Consider the following 23,656-nt stretch of genomic DNA (forward strand, 5'->3'; position numbering starts at 1 on the left):
ATACCTCATTTGAAAGTAGCGCGTTCTCATGACGGTCCGACAAGGAATAAAAATACATCACTCGCGGCAGTAATGCGCTCCCAATGGGAGCGGGCGCGAATGCGCGTGATGCATTAAATTAGTCCCAGTCCTATGGTTCAATTATCCGTTGTCATAACAGTTTATTGACAATCTGATTTAGACAGTCTTCGACGACTGATAATCTTCTCGTTATTATGGCAAAACGATAACGATAAAACTATGATGTAAAAAAAGAACAATGACGTATTCGTAATATTGTTACACATCATGCAACAGTAATTGGTTTCTCGCAATCCCCCGTCGTCATTTCGAAGAATATTATTTTTATCTAGCGACGTCACAAATGTAATGTGCAAAGTTACACTCTGAACAATGTGACTCATGCTTTTAATAATTTAGAAACTAATTTCTTATGCGTGGAGTGAACTATTAAATGACTCAGCTGTTTAGAAGAAATTTCATCGCGTGTTTCAATATTAAATAAATATAAAAATTGCGGTTAAAGTCTATCAAAATTTCTCACAGTAGACTCAGAATATACATCTTGTTTATCTCTCGTTCATCAATCATTCGAATACAAATTACCCTTTCTTCAAATTCGTATATAGAAGCAATATTTTCTTTTATACGTAGAATATTCTTTTACTCGTCAGAGCTACTTTCTTCGATCATTAAAATAATATCACGATATACTATTTGTGCCCCTCATTATTCCAATAATGAACGATTGTCCTCTAATTTCTAATAACGTCATCAATCTCTCGTCCGCACATTTCCTCCTTACGACGAAGACCAGAGAGAAGAAGACTCCCACCACCACCGAACTATCATAAGGGATACATTTGCACGCACCCCGATGACGTTCACAGTGGGGTGCTGATACGAACCAACCGCCCACGACTTTCGATGCCTGTTGGCATCGTCGGTCTAGCGTCTAGCGGGTCAGAACACGCGATACCAACGTCGCGAGAGGATTCGCGGCCGACGGACGTCCCGTCGGACCGGTTGCATCCAGTCGTGTTTCCCACTTTGGATCGCGTCGATCGCCCGACCTCGATCCTGCTTGATACAAAGCCGAGCTCTCATCACATTCCACGAATGCCGTCGCTCAGGACTTTTCGCATCGAGTTTGACCGGCCGGGCGCTACTTACGCGCCCGGCGATATCGTCACCGGCGACGTCATCGTCGACCTAGCCAGGGAGAAGACAATCCGAGGTAAATAAGCGTCCGGCACGTGGCTGGCACCGCTGGCAATACTGACAGACGCGGCTCGCAGTATCGAGCGATCGCGCCGCCGATGATGCCAGATGCCAGCGACGCCGCGACAAGAACGAACGTCGGGCGCCAGCAAGCGCGTTCCCCAAGTGTATGTGCGCGTATGTACACGTGCGTAAAAATGCGTGTCAGTGCGAAACCAGGGCCGTGAAAAGAAGGCGCAAGCACACGGAGAAATTTAAATCGCTCGTGATGAACGAATTACTTCTTCTGAATATCGATTCCGGATAGAAGAAAACCGCAGAAACCGACGAGTTCGATCGAAGATCATTAAATAAAGTAATGAAAACACAAATGTTAATTAGTGTCATGACATAAACAGATTTAAAAGGCTCGAAATCTTGCAATTTGGTAAACAAAAAGAATAGAAATAAACGAATCGAATTATTCTAACAATAAATGAAAATTACTAATCGCAACGAAAACTGACAAATGCAGAAATTTCTAAATTACAATGCAGTTATAGCAATAAGATGTAGTTAATTAAATATCACGTGTATTCGTAGAAATACATAGTTTCTATGTCGATATATTTGCTAACGATTTGACGACAAATATGCCATCCCGGTATTTTTTATTTTTATGACAAAAGAAATAAACTATCGGAGATGATGTTCTCTTTCGTTGGTCGCTCGAATGTGCTAATTGTCCCTGTAAAATTCCTAGGCGGATCCTGTCAGCCATAAAAACGTCTTTATCAAACTCGGTATGACATCATTCGGAAACAAACGCCGAGACCACATAGGCGAAACATCGAATGCTCACGCTTCCTGACCTGTGCTTCAATATTATTGACAACATTATGAAATTTCTCTTCTGTCCAACCACTTTATAAAAATAAATTAACTAAACTGAATGAATAAAACCGATACGAATGAAAGAAATGTCAGTTGGATAGACAGCTCAATTATTGAATCGTGTTATCAGAGAACGACGTCCTGATAGTAAGCAAACAAAGATTCACTGAAGTTATCTCAGTCCCGTGTGCACTTTTTGAACGAAGTCATATAATTATTATCAAAACGCATCGTACATTATGTGACGAATAATAATATTGGAGTATATGCAGGAAAATATTTTTCAAATACTTTCTGTTACAAATACTGATATATATACATACATATATTCACGAACGGTAACAGAAAGTATTCTATATAAGTATATATAATATATATAATATATAACAAGTTTATAAAATGTAATCCTCACACCTACGCGTTTTTAGATGCCTTAATTAAGTGCATTTCGCAATATACGTTTCCAAAGTTGTAAACAGCCTAAAAATAATTTTATCGGAAGACGATCTGTTGGATCGCCGAAAAAGAACGACGTACTTTGGAGCAATAATATGCGAAACGCCGCCTCTACTGTTTTTCTCGCGACTATTTTTACGCATCAGCTGTAACTAGTTATGCAACACGCGTCCATACCACATGCGAGTATTATTGATACGTTTGAAACGACATTGAACTTTGTATGAGGTAAAGCATTGTCACTAATGCGCAAGCCTTTCCTGTATACCTTGTCTGTATACTAATTTACGTAAAAAATTAGTAGAACTTTTCTTTTACTCCAGCCGAAATTTTCTTTTAAAAAGAATATGAATATATATGTTCCAGGATTTCGAAATCATATATCATTTTTCGGAAATTGTCTAGTTATTTAAATCTATTTTATTTTTATTGCTTCTATCTTGCTTCTTTTAAATGTAAAAAAGAGAATAGATAATCAAATATTATTTCTTTCAATAATAATCGTGAGAAGATAAATAAATAAAAATAAAAGGAGAAATAGGTTACATTACTTTTCAATATATTACATTTTAATAAAAAATATATACAAATAAGGACACCGATATTTCTCTGATCGCAGCACTGAAATTGTCAATAAAGGGAGAAGCTAATGTTAGCTGGGAAAGAAGAAGGTCTACCAAGGATTCCCAAGGACGCAGTCACACCCACGTTGATCATTTCCGAGCAAGCGAACAGTACTTTAACCTGACTTATTACTTATTGGGAAGTGCAGCAGGTAACACTCACAAGATTAATCTATTAGAAATAGATTAGCTACCTAAAAATTTAAAAAGTTACCTGTAAAAGAATATTACAATAAAATAATTGAATATGATTGCTCGATCAGCTATTAGTTGCTGAAATCGATTAGATAGAACTTCTTGATTTATTAAATAGACGAGATATCATGGCATTTCAGGCAATGGAGAGGTACAGATGCCAGCGGGGTTTCATAGATATTCATTTAATTTTTCACTGCCATATAATATACCATGCAGCTTCGAACATACGAACGGTCACATCCGGTACACGATGAAAGCCGTCATCGACAGACCATGGAGATTCGATCACGAGAGCAAAATTGCGTTTACCGTGGTCTCATCTTACGATTTGAACTCTCGCAGTCATCAGTGTGTAAGTGAAATCGCTACGCAAAGATCCATGTTTTTTTTTGCCTCTCTATTACGCAAAAATAACATCGAACTCCAAAATGAAGATATCGCGCGACGTCATTAAAATCGTATAATTTTTCTTTTATTAGGTCGGCGTAGATGAAGATGTGATGGAGAGTTTTTGTTGTTTCTGTTGTTTCAACTTGGGTTCGATGAAGGTACGTATTAGAATACCGACGACGGGGTTCGTTCCGGGACAATCGATAGAGACTATAGTCAACCTCAATAATACTAGCAGTGTCAATGTGACGAAGATCTGCGTTAAACTGGAACGGGTAGGTATAAGCGCGTAACTAGCGTAACAAATTAATTTCAATCGATATAATAATTTTAATTTTTACTTTTTAATTTCTGTTCACGAAGTCATTAGAATTCCACGCGAAATCACCGTATAATACGACCAAGACGGATAAGGCGGTCGTAAAAGCCGAGCAAAGTGTGGGACCATTCGGCCAACAAGCCGACATTACGTCACGATTACAGGTTCCGCCAATACCGCCATCCCAGTTGGAATGTTGCAATATAATAGATCAGAAATATTCCTTGCGCGTTACAATTCACGTCTCTGGAGCGTATGTATACCCAAATAGTAATAAAATAAAATGCTTAATTCATGCATGCAATTGTACATATGTTATAATCAGTTAATATTTCGCTTTTTCAATTAAAATTCTTAAAATTCTTAAAAATTATTTTGTAATTACTTGCAATAAATGTTCCGCAATATATGGAAAATCGTAATTAAATTATATTGGTTAGTGATTTAAGAAATCGGTCCAATTTTTACGACAGGCATTGCAGCATCGTCAAGGTTTACCCGATCTTGATCGGAACAATTCCATTACAATCTACTATTACATCTGCATCCTATATGCAAACCGTGCAGCCTACAGCTCCTATAATGCAACCCGATTATGATCCACCACCGCCGATGCCCACGTCTCCAGACTACGCACCACCAAATGTGCCCTATCCTGCGGCAATAGGTTTTACCTCTCCAAATCAACCCAGCACGTCGACTAACCCGTGGGACATACGTGAGTATTTTTTTTATTTTGTAAATAATTACTTTAGAAATTTTATATTCAATCTTGAAAATACATATTTGTATACATCGGCTTTATCGTATACCATGTAATTGAATATCGATTTTATTTTACTGTCTCAATTAGAAGTACAGTAACTCGGAGCCAAAGAGAAAATATTTCCAATGATATTTTTGTTATAGAATAAAAAAAATTGAAATATAATTTTTGTAAGACTTATCATAGAAATTTGACTTACAGTTGTAAGAATTCTTTAAAGAATAAATTTTAAGAAATTATTATCTCCATCTAGCACCACCATCGTACGAAGAATGTATGCAAAGAGCGGATAGCATCAAAGACGAAGACGAGTCAAATTACGTGCATGGTGCCAACGAACCCTTTGCACCGAGATACCCGGTCTTTAATTTCACACCGCCATGTAAGAATGGAACACTACTTGTTACTAAATCCATCGTTTTTAACATTACATTTTTAATATATATATTTATTTTTTCAGAGATCCATCTGAAAAATAAACAAAAACGAAATGCCTACCCTGGAAAATAAGCAGAAACAAGGTGGACGATACATCAAGTAGTAACTAATTAAGTTACTTCCACTCAACGTGTTTGTGATGATGAAGAAGCAAGTCAGGAAATAAAAAAACTGATCAAATCAAGCTCTGATCGCTACTACCTCTTATAGTATCTTATGTGAATGTTCAACTTTTTTAGTATATATTCAACTTTTTTAAGTATAAATTAATCACATATATATATGTATATACACATATATACGTATTTTTATACTTTATATCACACTCTGCTTATATGATTACAAATGTATTATGCAGTTTCATGCGGAACAAATTATAATACATATAATGTACAATGAAGAACATAATTTTGCGATACATATTTTGTATGCAATGTTTGTTTATAATAGCAGTTAATACACTAGAATGGTTTTAAGGAAGATCAAGGAACAGAGATCCATAAGAATGGATACGTAAGAAGGAGCAATAAAGACAGTTATGCCAAAAAATGGCATATTTACACAATTTATTTTATATCTCAACATCATATCATAATCATCATCGAGTCATATAATAGCAAAAGTAACGTTAATAAGGAGGGTTTCGAATTTCAGCTAGAATGGCAGGGATAACGGAAAAAGGAAGGGAGGGAGGGAAGAGAGATTCATCCGGCTAACTTGTGCAAACTAATCGATTTGGAATCGTGAACTTGGAGTCGTGAATACGAAAAGTGCAATGTATGGAAGTCGGAGATGAAGCGAGAAACGTAACAAAAAAGGATATATATATATGACGTAAATGATTTCGTGAATTTAGCGCGAACGGTCACTTCTATATGAGATTTTCTATTCTACAATAATTGTATCCCAAATTTACAGCATAGCAAATGTACATGGTATTATTATTCACATTCAGCCACCAAATGCCCGGTAAACATATCATTGTAGGAACTAAACCCATCCATTTCGACGCTTTTAACGCTGCTTTAAATACTGAGACTGAAGATCGGGTACCTATTACGCGATATTGCTATCGGATGATCGCGAAAGATGATGAAGCCTTCTGATGTTGAAAAAAGCTTGAATAATTGAACCCTCATTCCGAAAAGATGCCAAATATATGCAAACTATTACATCGCAAATTTCGCTTTAATGCCGCTTGCACGAGAGTGGTCCCGTTAATTATCAGAACTTATCAGTGAATCGTTGAAATTTGTATGGAAGCCATTTACTTTGATACAAAGTCAAGTTCCATAACAAGATCTGGACTTTATCGCGTGGAGTTCAAAGCATTCTTACGAACGACGAGTTCTTTTTGGTGGATCATTCTTACAATCGTAAGTACGATCAGGTCGGTCTCACGTATAATTCACAGAAACATCCGAAGCAAAATCGGTAGGAAACGATGCTCTAGGGTTCGTAACATTCTGCGGTATATGACTGATCGATACGTAATGTCGATACGATCCTAAGTCGGCATTCAGTGTCCGTAAAAGTTCACTCGTGCTAATTCGGTATATAATCCAAATGAAAATTGGAATAAATTCATACTAGGCACAAGGACGATTAATTCACAAGGAAAAATTCACGAAACACTGGAGAATTTCTTAATATGTAATTACAAGAGACAGCAAAGTCAGGAATTACGAGCGCGGAACGAGGAATTACTTATCTAACAATGAACGCAATTGACGAAAACTTGTAGTAAAGTAAAGTTTAAAAGTAATAAAACAGTGAATTCTATAATAATAGTAAAATACTTGATTATAGAGGAAAAACACGGCGTTTATAAAATCAATTTTTGTATCCCTGACTCGACAATGTTTCCTGACTTTCTTCCTAGACTTTTCCGAGCGTCCTGATTGTTCGGGAGGGAAAAGGAACTGTGCGCTCCGACTTTACAAAAATTTACTTCGCTTATATTACAATAACCTTCCCTCAATTTAAGACATTTAACCCTTAATATATTATTATCATAAATAAATTTGGTCTATATCGGTAATATTGTGAATACGCCGGTACAAATACTGGCAGTATTTGGTTAAGTAAAAATCATGATCACTAGAAGAGGTAACTTGTACGGAATTGATTATGGTATTACAATTTCTTTCCTAATCTCGTATTTCCTTCCTTTTCATTCTATTTTTTTTTACATTTCACATGAATGCAAAAGAGCAGTATTCCAATATCGCCAAATTGACAAAAGAGAAGGATGTAAACGCGCACGTTACTACTTCCAGTAAACCTGATTTGACATTCTTCAAATGATTTGCCGGGGGTTTCGCAAATCTATCCACGATAGGAGCCGAACTTTTCGATTGAGGTCCAACGAAATACTTTCGTTAATTATCATTATCATTTACTTAGCACTTTGCACGTAATTTAGTACGATACAAGATCGTTAATGCCCTGTAGGATCGATTTCCTAAAGAGAAATCTCCATAATCACATCCCTGATATAACTTGTGAAAATTGATAATGAAAATAGCATAGATATTTGTAGAAAAAGAGATTTTCATATTTTGACATGTACGAATGAGTTACGTCATAACTGACACGCAACAAATAAACGAGAGAGATATAATATAACGCTACTTCGTGAATAGATCCACTAAATAGAATCAATAGAGGAGTGCTATGAGTCAGGTAGATCGGCTTAAAAAACGGGCGTTGTAACAGGTGTTGTCAACATTTCCAACTTGATCCACCAAGACTGCCCCGGTCAGCATGCATTGTAAACTATCGCGACCCACTTATTCGCGATGATTCGTTTTAAAAAAATAATCAATGTTGTTGTTATTGTTGCCACAATATGGCGTAATGGGTTCAAGACAAACATCAACATCTCTTCTCTACTTGCATGTATGTGTACATACTATCAATACAACCGTTAACATTAACTGAGAATAAGAAAAAGGCATTATTTTACATCGTCACCGCGTGTTGATCCAAGTCATGAACCGAAGGACACTGAGTTGTGCACACGCAGTGTTTTAACTTTTTTTTTATACATATGTCTCTATATATTTATAATGTATGTTGTGTCGTGTGTTTTATGTTGTGTGGTATGTGTTTTGCTCAATCACTTTACATTATTACACTGTTCTTTCAGTCCACACACTTTTCAAATACCTGCAAAGGAAAATTCACATTTTTGCCCCATTTGCATTTTTAAGTAAACAATTCTTATATTATGCATAAAAAATGATATGTTGATAAATTGTGGAATTGTATTTATCGAATTTGTTAGCTCTTATTATGTACGTTCAACGCGCACGTGGCAGCGTGTAAATCAAAAGTTACATATGCATATATATATATATATATATTATTTGCTCCAAGAATATAAATAGATTTTTGCACAATCAATAACTGAACAATGAACTCTCATGCGGCAACGCCGAAATCAATAATGTTACTAAAGAAATATTGCATTTATTGAATGATCTCTTTTTCTTTTACCTAATGTATATAAATATCCTATTAAAAGATGAAATCACCAATACTTATAAAGTAAATGTCGCAATAAAGTAATAGATTTAGAAATAAGAAAATTATATCTATATAAGGAATATATTTTGTCAAATTCATCTAGAGTTAAAGAAGCAAAAATTTAAAGCATACCGTATTTATGTGCGTATCTTTAACCTTCTCTCTTAATGGCACCGGGAGCTTCAGCCAGTCCTTTAACTTTAAGCCGGTCTGCTGTTTTGAGAAATGCTGGCAGCTGATCTTGCGAAACGTTTACCTCGCCTGCATACATGAATTCTAGAATGGCTTGTAGATGGCTGTACGCAACGTCCTTTAGAATTATAATTGGATGTTTGGACGGATTTTCCTGTCAAGGAGGAAAATTTAATTAGTTTAATTAGCAACGTCTATCGATCACTAGCGATATCGGGCAATGGTAATATCACTATTAATGCGTTATACCTCTAATAAAGATTTGAAGTAAGGACTACAGGCGGACAGGACCATTTTATGCGCTTTGCAAGTCTGACCATCGCAAGCCAATGTCACATCCGTGAAGCTTTTCTCATCTCGCAGGTGTTTGAACGACGACACCATGTTCGACTGGAAGTCATTCCACTTGAGAAAAAACTGTTGTTGCTCTCCCGCCATTGTGAATGCTGGAATTGCCCTATAACTCTTGCGTGATTGTGCAGTCTGCAAGCAACATTACAAATGGGACATCAGTCAACTTAGCAAAACAAATCGGTGCTGCCTAAGCTGCCTACGTTCACGTACATTCGCGCAATAAATTCAGTGGAAATCAAGAAACATGAAATAAGAATAAAACAAGAACAAAAAGGTCAAGGAAAAGATCGCGGGTTACCGGAGGTAAATAAAAAATACAGCGACGCTCGCGAAGAAACCTACACCAATTACGTCACAATAAACGCGGAGTCTCAACGAGAGGAGGACGAAGTTCGCGGGAGCGCGCGGGCGGAGAGTCGGGATTCTTTTTCTAGGTTAAGCCTCGAAGGATGCCACGGCGAGAGCGAGGCAACGGTAACGCGGAGTCGGCCCGCGAAGCGGAGCGTAATCGTCTCGGCGACGAGCGAATTAGCGCGTACGGCCGTGCGCCGTAACGGATGTACCGGGTTTACTCCGGATCGTCGTCGTCGTCGTCACAACATCGCCAAACGCGTGCACACGTCCGTCGGGTGGTCTCGCGTCAAGAGAGGCGCACACGGGTGTCTCCGACACACATAACACACGATCCGCAAAACACGGGGGGGCCAGGCGGGATCGAACGCGCGAGAGATGCCGCGGGCGCGAGGGACGACGACGAGCCTCTCGCGCAACACGGCGTGCACGCGCTTTGCTCTCTCCTTACTTCGCGCCGTCGACGGGCCGCCGAATCCTGGACGAGACGACGACGTGGCTGACGAACCAGCACCCTTGCGCCGCACAGGAGGAACGGGAGCGAAAAATATAACGTAGCGCCAAAAACTTTTTGCGCGACCACCACGAATTTTTTGTTGTGGCTAATATCACGGCGAGGAAAATTCGGCTGTACTCGAGTCTTTCCGGCGGCGGTCGGTCGGTAGTCGGTCCCCCGCGTATTGGGATCTGACATTCGTCGCCATGACATCTGGTGGTCGAAAGTGAAAACACTGGACGGTTACGGATCTCGTGGCATTGTATGATTGTACATCATTGTACAGGCTTGACGTGCGGTCGTACTGGCTTTGCGTTACTGGCTTTGTATTTTTATTAATATGGAATTTTCTCCGCGTTGTAAATCTACAAGCAGAATTAAGTGTTCAGTTCGCGGTTGTAAAAGTAAGGTTGATCGTAATTTGAATGTTCGATTTCATCTCTCGAAAATTTAATTTGGCAGTTGGATTTTTTATTTTATTTCACATAATGAGTAATAGCAAGTAGTTTATTAAAATGTTGAACACATATATCATCTTATATCAACTTTTAAAATAAACTTTATCACATTAACATGTTAACATTAATATAAATATATACTCATTAATTCTTTTAACTTTTTCTATATCTTATAATCCTATATCTAATGACTTCCTATATCTAATTACTTTCTATATCTTATAACTTTTAACCCTTTTCTATTTCTGAAAACTTTTGTATATAATCTTTTATATAACCTTTAATCATTTCTATATCTTATAACTTTTAACTCTTTTATAATCCTATGACTCAATGTTTTCACTAGCATCTTTTATTGAACTTTCAGTTCTTAAACAGATTTCATGCAACATAATGCCATAGTATACTTTTTTAATTCTTTTAACATTGTGGTAAGAAATATTTCATTTCGATTAACCCTTAGAATAAATAAATTTTTATCAAAAGTAGAATATATCACAAACAAAGTTGACTTTAAATTGAGCACTGCCATTCCTAATTGCACCTGTCCATAATATCGATGTTTTTCTTTCAAATAAATATTTTCTTTATCTTTAATTAAACTTTTCCCCACTTCGTTGTTCACGGTGTCCTCGATAGTCATTGTCTTCCCTTTGAATGGACATTTAATTTCTAGCAACTCTGTAGGTCTTCCATCCTTAAAGATCACTCCATCAGGGGAATAAGCCAACCATGGATTTTGCTGAGATACTACTAGTCCAGTTTCGATCACTTCTTTACTAGTCTTTTTTTTAAATGCGTCACGAGCTTCTCCTTCAGTTTTTTTCCCATATTCAGTATATTCACTCTTAAAATTCTTTGGAGTAAAAGTATCATTGCACTTTTTTTTCCAATTTGCTTTTGTGTTTTTTGTATAAGTATAAAGATTGTAACAAATTGAACCTGTTATGCGATATTGACGTTCTTCATGCCAGTATGCATACCACAGTTTAGTGTTCTCACATATTTGTTGCAGATATTTTGATAATTTTATAATAGTATCTTGACAACAATTTTTGAGTGAATTGACATTAAAATTTTTAATTGTTTCCATCAGTTCGCTCTCTTGCAACTGGAAGATGGTCTTTATAGCTTCCTTCTCAGCGTCAGTGATTTTACTTTCGTTTCGTTGAACATTGATCGGATTATGCCTGCCAAATCTAGAAAACATATTATTAATACATAAATAATTGATAATCTTCGAGTCAAGTTAACTAAATACAGTATTTTTGGATTGAACTAACATGTGCTTTGTGAAAGCTGAGTTAGGTAGTTTGCTAATGATTTTGGCTCGAATAATTGACTGCTGAGATTCAGATATTTCTTTGGCTGCAGCTAGTGTAAAAACTTCAGTCCTCTTATTTACTTTGGTGATTGTTTTTAGATGTTGATTTTCTGGAAAACTTTCAGCTTCTGAATTTTTTCGGGCTTTATCATTTTCAACAGATTTTTCGCTGTTATTATTAAGAATGATTTTTCTCTTTTTTCTGAGCTGAGAAAAGCAAGCATGTTCCATAAGAGGAGCTGGTTTATAATTTTCCAGAGTCTTTTGCTGTACCTGTTTCCAATTGCATTGCTTATCGGTACACGAGAAAACCTCGAGCGCATCGTCTTTTCTAACAACAAATATTATATTAATTAAATTGATTTTCTTCTCACACCTAAGATCTGGCTAAGATTAGTCATTATTAGTGATTAATCAATGTTACTGCTACAGCTGTCAAATAATGAAGGTTAGGAACTTACCGGTAGCAGTATAACAGAGTGGCTATAATATGTTTGCATTTTTCGCCTAAGCCGGCTTTACATGAACAAATCATAGATACAATTTTTCTATTTAATATTTCCCCATTTATTTCATACGGAGTTCCTTTCAAATGAGAAGTTTGTAAACACAGAGAGAGAGCTGTAAAGCTCACAACATCACTTCTCATGTTTTGTTCGTTTATTCCACATTTAATTATATGTCCTGCTTTTAAAATTCTTTCGCCTTCAATAAACTTTCTCTGCGCAGGATTTGCACCAGCCCAATCACAAATATTTTCCATCGATATTAACATTTTAATAACAGACTAGGACTGGTATTCATAGTCGGATCTTATTTCAAGACTGTCTTAAGTAATGTCTTAAGATGCTAATACGGTGCTCTGTGATTGGTTCATTACATCTTAAGATTGTACTTAAGACGGTTTTAAATATAAAAACCGACTATGAATACCGGATGATTACAAGATTATATAAAAGATTATATACAAAAGTTTTCAAAATTAAAAAAAGTATACTATGGCATTATGTTGCATGAAATCTGTTTAAGAACTGAAAGTTCAATAAAAGATGCTAGTGAAAACATTGAGTCATAGGCCGGTATTCATAGTCGGTTTTTATATTTAAGACCATCTTAAGTACAATCTTAAGATGTCATTAACCAATCACAGAGCCGTATTAGCATCTTAAGATATTACTTAAGACGGTCTTGAAATAAGATCTGATTATAGGATTATAAAAGAGTTAAAAGTTATAAGATATAGAAATAATTACAAGATTATATAAAAGATTATATACAAAAGTTTTCAGAAATAGAAAAGGGTTAAAAGTTATAAGATATAGAAAGTCATTAGATATAGGAAGTCATTAGATATAGGATTATAAAATGTAGAAAAAGTTAAAAGAATGAGTATATATTTATATTAATGTTAACATGTTAATGTGATAAAGTTTATTTTAAAAGTTGATATAAGATGATATATGTGTTTAACATTTTAATAAACTACTTGCTATTACTCATTATGTGAAATAAAGTAAAAAATATCAAAAATCCAACTGCCAAATTAAATTTTAACTTTCTTTATTTAATAAACACAATCAATTAAGTAAAAGGTTATAAAAGGTTTACATTTCCATAAATTTATTATCGCTTAGAATGGGTGAACTCATATTAATTGTTGCACAAATAACTACAAAAATGTCTTCTAAAATCGATACAAGTGCAACAGGCATTTTTGAACCTACAATTTTAAAAGTTTTTATTCTCTGATTAGATCGTTCTACGTGAACTCTAGCTGTAGCTATTTTACATGTCAAAATTGATTCCGCTTTAGTAAATTGCTTTTTGTCTTTTAAAAATGGTAGTCTTATGCACTTTAAACGATTTAATTCACATACTTTATCAATTAAAAACCCTTTGTCAACCATTACTGCATCACCAGGTTGCAATAATTTTACTAAATTACTTTGTTCAAATATAACTGTGTCACTTACTCTTTCACCATAAGGCTTACTAATATATGAAATATTTCCTGCTGGTGTAACACCGATCATTATTTTACATGTTTCAGAGCCTTTATAATGAGAATATGGCTGCGGTCCACTTGATGCTACAAATGCTTCGAAGCATTCCTCTTCTCCTTTCTTTCAATAAAGAAAGAAGGAGAAGAAGAACGCTTCAAAGCATTTGTAGCGTCAAGTGGACCACAGCCTATGTCAGTAATTGTCAGCAAAGCTTTGCTGGTTTTTGGATAAAAACTTCAGTGCAATCAACTACTACTCTAACGTCTTCAAAGTCTTTAAAACACAGTGGCAAATTTTTTGCTGATGGCCAAGGAATTGCTACTTTCAAGCACTTGCTTAATATCTTTATCATTTCATAAAATACTCGCTGACAATGCTTTGCTGTGTAACAATTAAACATAATAGCTAAGAAACTATACGAAACATTTTGTTTTAACTTTACGTATGTCATAATAATTCTATCTTTTATGTTCATCCTGACGTTACTTTTTTCAAATTTATCTTTATATACAAGTTCTACGATTTCAACAATAGTATTTAAAATTGCAAAAGATGCGATTCCTGTTGAAGTACTTAATTCGCTTTCATTTTTAATAAAATTAACGAATTTTATAATCGGTGTTATATAATCACTGTTGACTTGCACTTCAGCATTTCGAAATGATGGAGCACTAACACTTGGAGCCTCCTCAACAGGAATTTCATGTGTAGAGACAACTGCAGGACTTTCTTCTTCATTGGTCATTTTTTCTTGCATTACATCAGGCCCTTCTGTTCTTTGCTCTATTAATTCTTCCCTTTGACAATTCCTTCTTTTTTGTCTCTGGCGTCGTGCTTCATCAACTTCTACACTTGCAGTTTGTCTTGCAGTACTGCTTGGCAAATTGCATGATGGAACAGCAGTTTTCTTCAAGTGTCGTCTCGTTTTTGCAACAACATCTATCATCAAATTATTCACCGTTAATTATTATTGAAAATGTATCATTTACACATTTTTTTTTTTGTTATGTCCCTCGGGTGAGGGAAAGTATGTGCCTTCAACATTTACACATTCACGATGCTTTAGGTTAAACAAAATCTCAAACTAATTTTTCCTGTCAAAAATGAACTTACCTGGCAGTATATAATCCTCTTTCTTGAAATGCAGCGAACACACTCTCGTATAAGGGGTCACTTTCTGTATTTTTGATCCATCTTTCCAGGCTTTGAAACGATCAATTTTCTCTAAATTGCCAAAATAATTTTTGACATGAACGAAGCACTCTTTGGGCTTGGGAAAGCTATGAAATCGAACATTTAAATTACAATTAACCTTACTTTTACAACCGCGAACTGAACACTTAATTCCGCTCGTAGATTTACAACGCGGAGTAAATTCCATATTAATAAAAATACAAAGCCAGTAACGCAAAGCCAGTACGACCGCACGTCAAGCCTGTACATACAATGCCACGAGATCCGTAACCGTCCAGTGTTTTCACTTTCGACCACCAGATGTCATGGCGACGAATGTCAGATCCCAATACCGACCGAAGTTGCCTCGTGGGAGTGCTAACAGATGACACGACCGATCCTGTTTGCGGGCGCATATGGCGTTGCACTTGCGAGCCGATCGACTTGCGAGCTGACTTCAAACTTCGAAACGATCAGTAAGCGTTTCGTGCTGATTTCTTACAATTTCACGAAAAAGAATCTTAAAATTAAATGAGACTTCTCTTTCCCTTTGTGGAGGCAAAACTGCAAAGGAGCAAAAAATTGGTTAACTTTAACCAGCGTTTAGAAAGTGATTCTTATACACGCTTTTTTATTTGACAGCGATATTGTTATTATTATTATAATACTTAAAATTCGTTTATTATTTAATTAATTTCCGATATGCAAAAAGATAACATCTATTTATACATTTATAGAAAATATTTATAAACTTGTAGGTTTTATAGGATCTCTTTGATCCTATAAATTTAAAAAAAAATTGTTAAAATGTTAAATTGGAATAAATTATAATATTTTAATGCTAGCAGTAACAGATTATATAGCTTGCAAGAAAGATATAATTAACGAATTATATAATACGTAACAAAGTATGTGATGCACATTACTTTTCAAAAAGTACTATATTCATAATTATAATTATTAATGATTTATCGGAAATTAAATTAAATTAAATTAATTTGATACTTCCTTATGTCAAAAAAGAGATATATACAGAACCAGGATTGTTTTGATTTAGAAAGAGGAGAAATTGGGCACAGAACAAAATATATGTAAAAAATTGAAAAGAGAGGAAGGGATAGAAGATAACGTATCGTTTACAGGTTTCTTATTTCCGTTTCATCACCCACCATTACATAATACGCTTAATGATACATATATATAACATGAATTAGAGCGCGTAAAGCGCTTAATTAGTGATCCGCGAGAGGATGTTAATTAATGCGATCTCGGTGTCAATTGCGCGCAAAAGTCGCTTCTGGTATTTTTTTCCCCATGCCTCGATAGCGCCAAGATTATCGACGCAAGCGAGTCACTGATATGCAGAAACTCGTCGTTTACAATCCGGGCGATTAATATACGTCAGCGTGCGCTGGTTCGTAGATCAACGCACGCCTAACTACGCTGCGCGCACGATGTTAAGATAAAAAAAATCTGCGTTGATAAACAATCAAAACATGACGCAACAATGATTCGTCTATTCGTGAGGACGCGAAACTATTCGTCGGGCTCGATCGCGACACATCTCGCGCGGAAAATCCCACCGGAACTCCTTCCTGCACAAATTATTCGTCAGATTATATGCTGATCTGTTAGTGATCTAATAATAAAACCGAAAGAGGATAAATATTTTTAAAAAATATGGAAAGTTTCTAGGAAAACGAGGATAAACGTTTCGAAGCTACGGCAGAGTCGGGCATAGTGATAAGCAGGTAATGAACGTTAAAACATAAATAAGGAAATAAAACTTGTTCTAATCTAAAATAATAAAATCCCGGAAAATGGAGAGATATGGTCGAAATAATCGTTTACTGATCTAATTTGAAGTGAAGCACTGGACTGTTAGTTAAAGTTTTAATCAAGATTTATGATGAAGCACGTTATTGTCTCATCATAAATCTTGATTAAAACTTTATTAACAGTCCACAATCATATAATCCTTTGGGAACTTATTTTATCATTGCTATTTAATAATTCTCGGATATTTGTATACCTCGTTCAGATGTATTTTAAGCAATTAAAGCTACTTGTAACGATAACGAAAATCATTTCTCAAAATCTCTAAAAAATCTCGCCAAGAGAGCAAGTATAACGGCAGAAGATTTTGAATTAATTGCTGGCGATTGCGCAATATCGTGTAAACGATGACACTTTCCTGTGGGCTGCAACAGGGTGCTCTCAAAAATAAATACCGAGCGTTGATAGGCACCACGTGACATATACAAAGTCGTTACATCGCGACGCGTGATGCATGGCTGCATTAAATATGAAAAATTATGAAATATTAACTTAATTTAACGGAAGTTCATGAATGGCAATTAGATATACATGATGGTCTCGTATATCCGGAATTTTAATGTCTAATTTAAATTCGATTATTATCGGTTCGGACAATTCATACAGTGACTGACATCCCAAATGACCTGATGAACGAGCTGATGACCCACGACAGCTAATTGTTCGAGCGGGAAAATCCGCGCACCCATCGCGAATAAAAGGAAGGCCGCCTATCGTACGCACGCGGCGCGGCGTCGCGTCGCCGCGAGAATCAAGCGCCGGAAAACTTTTTCCGCCGCACGGAGCCGTGACGGGACCGACCGCAGTGTGTCAGGACATGAGGGATGGCGAGAAAACGAAGAAAAGAGAGGAAAAAAAAGACGCGCCACTCGAGGGAACCGCGGGAGTGAAGGGGAAAAAAGACGGCCGAAATGCGTCGGAAACGGAGAGGGAAATGTGGGAAAAGGATGGAAAACGGATAGGAGCGAGAGAAAGAGAGAGAGAGAGGCGTGCGCGGATAACGGACAGGAAAAGCGAGAGTGAGAAAAAGTGAGAAAGAGAGAAAGAGAGAGAAAACGGGGCCCGGAGGAGGACAAGGAGCCGGGGGACCGGAGGACCGGAGAAGTGGGAGCTACAGCTAACTCGTGAGCGAGCGCCGCGGCGGCGGTGCGGCGGCGCGGCGGGAGGAGGAGCGCGGTGGACGCTCCGCGGTCGGTCCCTCCGCGAGAGGACCGCTCGCGAGAGGAGGCGAGAGCACGGAGCGGAATGAGCGGAGGGAAGCGCGACGTCGCGGGCGCAAGCGCAATGAGGCGCGCCACATTGAAAGCTTGCGACATGCCGCCGAGGCGCTCAGTCGCGCGCCAACTCTCGAGTGGGTTTGTTGCTGCCGCATCGAGTTCTCCCCTTTACTCCCGAGCTCCACGTAGCGGTCTCCTTCCGTGTGTACTCCGAGTGGGCCAAGATCGCACGGAGACGTACCGACTGTGCGCGTGGGCGTGAGTAAGCCGCGTTGACGCGGAGCGGACGACGAGAGTTGAAATAACGTCCACTGGACGAAAAACGTGTGACCGTCGCGTCCTCGGGATCTCGGAATATATAATCCGGGGGACCATTGAGTAAGTATTTGGAACAGTGTCAAAAACCGCGACGCGCGCCTTCGAGGAAACAAGATCCGTTTGTTATCCATGACGGTGACGGTGTGACGGCGATAGATACCGAAGAGTACTCTCTCCTCATCTCCTGCCGGCTCGTCTTGGACGACGTAGTTACGCGCTACGACGGCCGAAGGAGAGGGAGATAGTTAGTAATAGAAGCACACAGAGCGAGGCGAGAAGAACGCGCAGATCGACGGTTTCTACGCATAAACGGACGCGGATTGGTACAGGTGGTCGCGGTGAAGTCGCGAAAGGATTCCCGTCTGTGATGTGCGCGTGAGCGATGGAGTCACCAGTCATGTACGATTCGGCGGCCCATCAGGCCCAGGTCCAGGGTACGGCTGATCTGAAGAAGTCCCAGGTGCTCAACAACAACACCAGCAATCAGAACAACAATAACGCCGCGACGAACAATAACAATTCCGCGCTGCAGATCAACCACAATCACAATCATCAGCAGCAGCAGAACAGCACGGTGGTGAAGCAGGTCTCCGGCAGCAAGGCGAGCTTGCATCAGCAATACGCCGAGCACTGCGCCGCCGCCGGCGAGCTTACCGATCTCAATGCCCCCGAGATTTCGCTGGATCTCCAAAACCTGATCGACGACAACCAGTTCGGCGAGGGTTTGCTGGACATGCTCGGTACCAATAGCACCATGAAGCACGTCAGGACGGGCGGCTATCCGCGCACGACACTCGCCTACATGCCGCAGCCGGTGCACAGCGGCGCGACCTACCATCAGAGCAGCAACAGTTGCAGCGACAGTAACAGCTCGAGTTCGGATTCGCCCAGTATCAAGGAGGAACCGTTGGATCCGACGGACTACAGACGCCACTGCCCTCAGTATCCGCCCGCCGGTTACAGTCCGGTGACGAACAACCCGTTCGCTAACGGTGGCCAGACCTTCACCACCTTGACGCCGTCCACGATATCGGCCGGTCATCCAGGCGCGCCGGTCCATCAGCCACCACCACGGGGTAACCCCATGAAGGGGCCGGTAATGGCCCATCAGCATCACAACGCCGCGAACGTCGCCAGGAAGCAGTCCAAGGCCGTCGACAAGGCGAGCGACGAGTACAGACGACGGCGGGAGAGGAATAACATCGCCGTGAGGAAGAGCCGCGAGAAGGCGAAGGTGCGATCGCGCGAGACCGAGGAGAAGGTCAAGCTGCTGGTGAAAGACAACGATCTACTGAAGAAACGGATCGAGCTGCTCAGCGAGGAGCTCAACGTACTCAGGTCGCTCTTCAGCACCGTCGGCGTCGTACCTGAGCAACTGCACCGCGAGATCTCCAGGCATCTCGACCAGTTCCAGCAGCACGCGGTTGGACCCATGTAGCAGCAACAGCAGCAGCAGCAGCAGCAGCAGCAGCAGCAGCAGCAGCAGCAGCAGTGCAGCACAGACATTGCCGCGCAATTCGAGATGACACCGTCTTCCGACGACATTGTCGTTGACTCGCGTCCCTGGGCTATCAAGCCGCTCCGATTGTGAGACGAAGTTAGTCGCGTCTTCCGCTTCCTCCCGCGTCTCCCCGCAACATCGCGTATGTACATCTCCGAGGAGAAGCCGTCTTTCGTTCTCTCCGTCTCCCTCTCGCTTGCTCATTCTCATCTTTTTCTATCTCTCATTTTCCTTCTCCTTTCGGCTTCTACGTCGTCCTTTATATCTCACTCGGCTCGGAGCGGCGCGCGAGGCGAACGCACGTGCATGCGTGCGTGCGTCGTCGTTGCGTCGAGAGCGCCGTGAAGGCGCGAGCGTGGGAGGAAGAAGGAGGGAGTCGACGAATCGCGTAGGAGGGCGAGCGAGAAGAGCAAGCTACTCTACGCGAGCTTACGACGACCGAGGAACGTCGGCGTGGTTCACGTAAGAACTTCACATTTCGTTGAAAGAGAAGTGCAACTGCCCTTTGCTCTGGAGAGTGCCGTTTGGACGCTGAAAAGAAAACGCGAAAGGGACGCGAACGTCGATAAATAAAAACAATAAATGACGTGAGGAATCAATCGCGTGATCCGCAATCAAGCCATCGTGTCGCGATCTCCCGAGATAATGTCGAGAATCCGACGAAGGATGCGAAAAAGACAGTCCAATTTTTCTCTTTCATCTTTTTTCGTCATTTGCGTTATTTCTTCTTGGTACCTTACTTCCTTACTTACTTAATACCGTCTTCTTCCCTCTTAGCACTCATGGACTAAATAAGTAAGACTGGGTGATCCATCGATTTCGAGGCCGTCGAGTCCCCGTCGGTGGGCACGAAAGATCGCGACACGTGGGCAAGCTCCGAACATTACGAACAAATCGTATCTCGATGCGATTCACGCGAGAGAATCCTCACTTTAGTTGTATATTCTGTTTCGTACTACACGTAAACAATACACGGACACACGTACACCTAACACATCTCCAACGCGAAAGACACGTATACACGGCGCTGTATTTAGATTCGGTTCTTAGATAATGTTAAATTAATGAACTTAGGTTATCACTCTCCAATTACCAAGTACCTAAAAAAAAAGAGTCATATCGAAACACGGTGATCTGTATCAACGTGGCTCGCATCAACAATCGTGCATCAACGAGACATCCATCTTCTCTCGATACGTATTCGCTGCCCGTACTCGTTGTATTCGACGAAGCATGGCCAAGCCAACACAGCCGAGCACTTTATCCACGCTCTTGTATTATAGTTCTAATTAATTTTATTATTATTATATTTGAGATGTATGTACATAAAAAGCTAATATATTTTGTTAGAAGAGAATCAGAGAGAGAGAAAGAGAGGGAGAGAAAGAGAGGGAGAGAAAGAGGGAGAGAGAAAGAGAGCATGCGAGAGAGAGAAACCGCCGGAAAGACTGGGGAATCGAGCGGATTGTATACATGCGTGCGTGTGTAAGCCCGTATAACGTGCGTACACGTGTATATGTGACATCGCGTGCGCGAATGCGTCAGGAGAGACGAATTGTTGTAATTGCATATTTTATTTTATTAGCGACGAGAGTGAAACCGAGATATTCGAGCGGAAGAGTCGGAGAATCATACGTGAATGGTCGATACAAGCGCTCAGTCGCATTAAGCAGGTTTCATCTTCGCGATGTCAGCTCGTAACGCAAAAATCCGATGCCAGCGACAACAGTCAGCAGCCGGTGTGCACCGTGCGGTCGCGCATATCGTTAACGTGCATGCGCGCACGTTACTTGCGAGCGATTTAATTATTTGCGAGGGAAAACGTACGACCGCATGCAACTAGTGTGAATGCGAGAGAGACGTTACGCACACGTGCCTTGGGTGTATGACTGACGTATGACGTTAGGGTATAAAATTACCTGTCACGGTTGTCTTCTTGTCTATGCACAAATATATTTTGATATGAAACGTATATACGTAACGCGCCTGCCTCTGTTTCTTCCCTTATCTCTACGCGCCGCCTAGCCTTCCTCGCACTTCCCCCCCCCGTGTCTTCCTCCCGCTCGTGAATTTAATTCCTTATATGACGTACTTAAGACTTTGATGCATAAAGCTGCTTTTCCACGACTGATAACGTTCTCGCGATGTAATCCCGGAATTTAAAGAACTATATGCAGAACTTTTCCGTTACTGTCGACTTATCGTGCTCTCTACGCTATATGTTACACAGTACAAATACATTACATTTATTTATCGTGTGATACACAAATGTAAACATCAATTTCATTCTCCATCGTAGATCATTAAGTGTCACGTTCCGTCTTTGAAGGATTCCTTAAACATACACGCTATCATTACTTTATACTTCCATATATATCTTCAAAATTTTTGCCAGTCCGTTTTTACACATTGTAAGATTCAATAATGAAGAAGATATTTACTCAAAATTACGCTGCGCTTAGGGAAAAAATTATGTCATAAATTAATGTCAAAAAATGGAAAAAATCGCATTATAAAATCATCAACTTGTTCAGGTATAAAAAAAAGTAAGGTTTAAACTTCAAAAGTATCACGAGATAAGGAAACGAACTCGCGCTCGTTATCACTGATAACGTTCTGACCTGAGATTAACGACGTCGTGTATGCGGTCAAGGCAAAGAGCGAGTCCCGTTGAAGGGATATTTCTACGAGTCTGTATAGCCAATCATTGATCTGCCGGAAAAATCCATCGGCATTCGCACCTAACATACACACAGAGTGGACGTATGGCAAGCGATCGGAGCAATGGCGCGCGAATCCATCGCGGCGAGTGAGTCACGAGATAAGTTTGTTGTTAGTCAGATTAAATAGATTAGCACCATTGTGACGAGCGTGACGCGCGTTGTAGTGAGCCCCGCGGAACAGGATACAGCGTTCCACGCGTGTATGTATACGCGCGGGCGCACGTGCCCGCATCTCGAATCGCACGCACGCAAACGATGCGCACGAGACGCATAAGGAAGCGCATCGCCCGCGTGGCATAATTGACGAAACGAGTTTTTCACGTCGCGATGCAAAATCGGTGATGTCTAATATTTATAATACTTCGTCTGTATTAATTGAGAAGTAATTTAATTTAATGATTAAACTAATACGGAAGTTGAATGGAGAGAACCTCTAAATGTGTTGAAATAAAATGCTGCTTTAAATGACGGTTCAAGTACACTGATTGTATAGACATAGACAAACGTTCGGCATCGTATCAGTTTTATATTTATATAGTGTATGCATTCTCCACTTCATCGTATTAAAGATAAAAATGAGACAGTAATGAATGAAAAAGTAAAACTTCATAAAAGTAAATCAATAAAAACTTACAATAAGATATATTGATATATTAAATATATATGCATATACACCATCAAGCAACTCGATACTCGCTTTTCAGTTTTGCTATCGAGAATTATTTCTAGGGAATAAATCTCTCGGGCTTTGTTGTGCCTTAATCGTGCACGGCCTCGCGTGAACTCGCGGCTTGGTTTGACGATCCTCGTGGACAATTTATCGCATTTCTACGTGATACAATGCAGAGAATTGTGTTGTATGTATGCACGCGACAACATTGCCCGGCGCAGACTG

General features: G+C 39.5%; 3 protein-coding genes across 11 annotated transcripts; 2 read left to right on the forward strand and 1 right to left on the reverse strand.

Annotated features, from left to right (window-relative positions):
* The first annotated feature begins 912 nt into the window (after positions 1-912).
* LOC139775099 (arrestin domain-containing protein 17-like) lies at positions 913-5,833 on the forward strand. Its single transcript, XM_071710841.1, has 8 exons — positions 913-1,237; positions 3,170-3,325; positions 3,509-3,723; positions 3,851-4,036; positions 4,125-4,333; positions 4,554-4,798; positions 5,100-5,228; positions 5,307-5,833. Coding segments are annotated over exons 1-8 (1,452 nt in total). The 5' UTR covers positions 913-927; the 3' UTR covers positions 5,309-5,833.
* On the reverse strand, positions 5,834-15,448 carry Lolal (lola like). Of its 9 annotated transcripts, XM_071710833.1 has the most exons (6): positions 15,311-15,440; positions 15,107-15,217; positions 14,670-14,932; positions 9,257-9,490; positions 8,948-9,161; positions 5,834-8,455 (listed from the first exon to the last, which is right to left on the reverse strand). In XM_071710833.1, the coding sequence occupies exons 1-5, from the start codon at positions 15,372-15,374 to the stop codon at positions 8,967-8,969; spliced, it is 867 nt and encodes a 288-aa protein (XP_071566934.1). In that variant the 5' UTR covers positions 15,375-15,440; the 3' UTR covers positions 5,834-8,455; positions 8,948-8,966. The 9 variants fall into 9 exon arrangements, with proteins under 9 accessions (XP_071566934.1, XP_071566933.1, XP_071566936.1 ...); XM_071710832.1 differs by having other exon boundaries at positions 15,107-15,448; XM_071710835.1 differs by lacking the exons at positions 14,670-14,932; positions 15,107-15,217; positions 15,311-15,440 and adding an exon at positions 10,347-10,551.
* Positions 15,449-18,243: 2,795 nt separating this feature from the next.
* Positions 18,244-22,010, forward strand: LOC139775098 (CCAAT/enhancer-binding protein). Its single transcript, XM_071710839.1, has one exon. The coding sequence runs from the start codon at positions 18,920-18,922 to the stop codon at positions 19,973-19,975; it is 1,056 nt and encodes a 351-aa protein (XP_071566940.1). The 5' UTR covers positions 18,244-18,919; the 3' UTR covers positions 19,976-22,010.
* Positions 22,011-23,656: the final 1,646 nt, after the last annotated feature.

Source organism: Temnothorax nylanderi, unplaced genomic scaffold, assembly GCF_030848795.1.
Source record: "Temnothorax nylanderi isolate EJ_2023f unplaced genomic scaffold, tnyl_v1.0 TNYL_tig0092_pilon, whole genome shotgun sequence".
Taxonomy (NCBI): domain Eukaryota; kingdom Metazoa; phylum Arthropoda; class Insecta; order Hymenoptera; family Formicidae; genus Temnothorax; species Temnothorax nylanderi.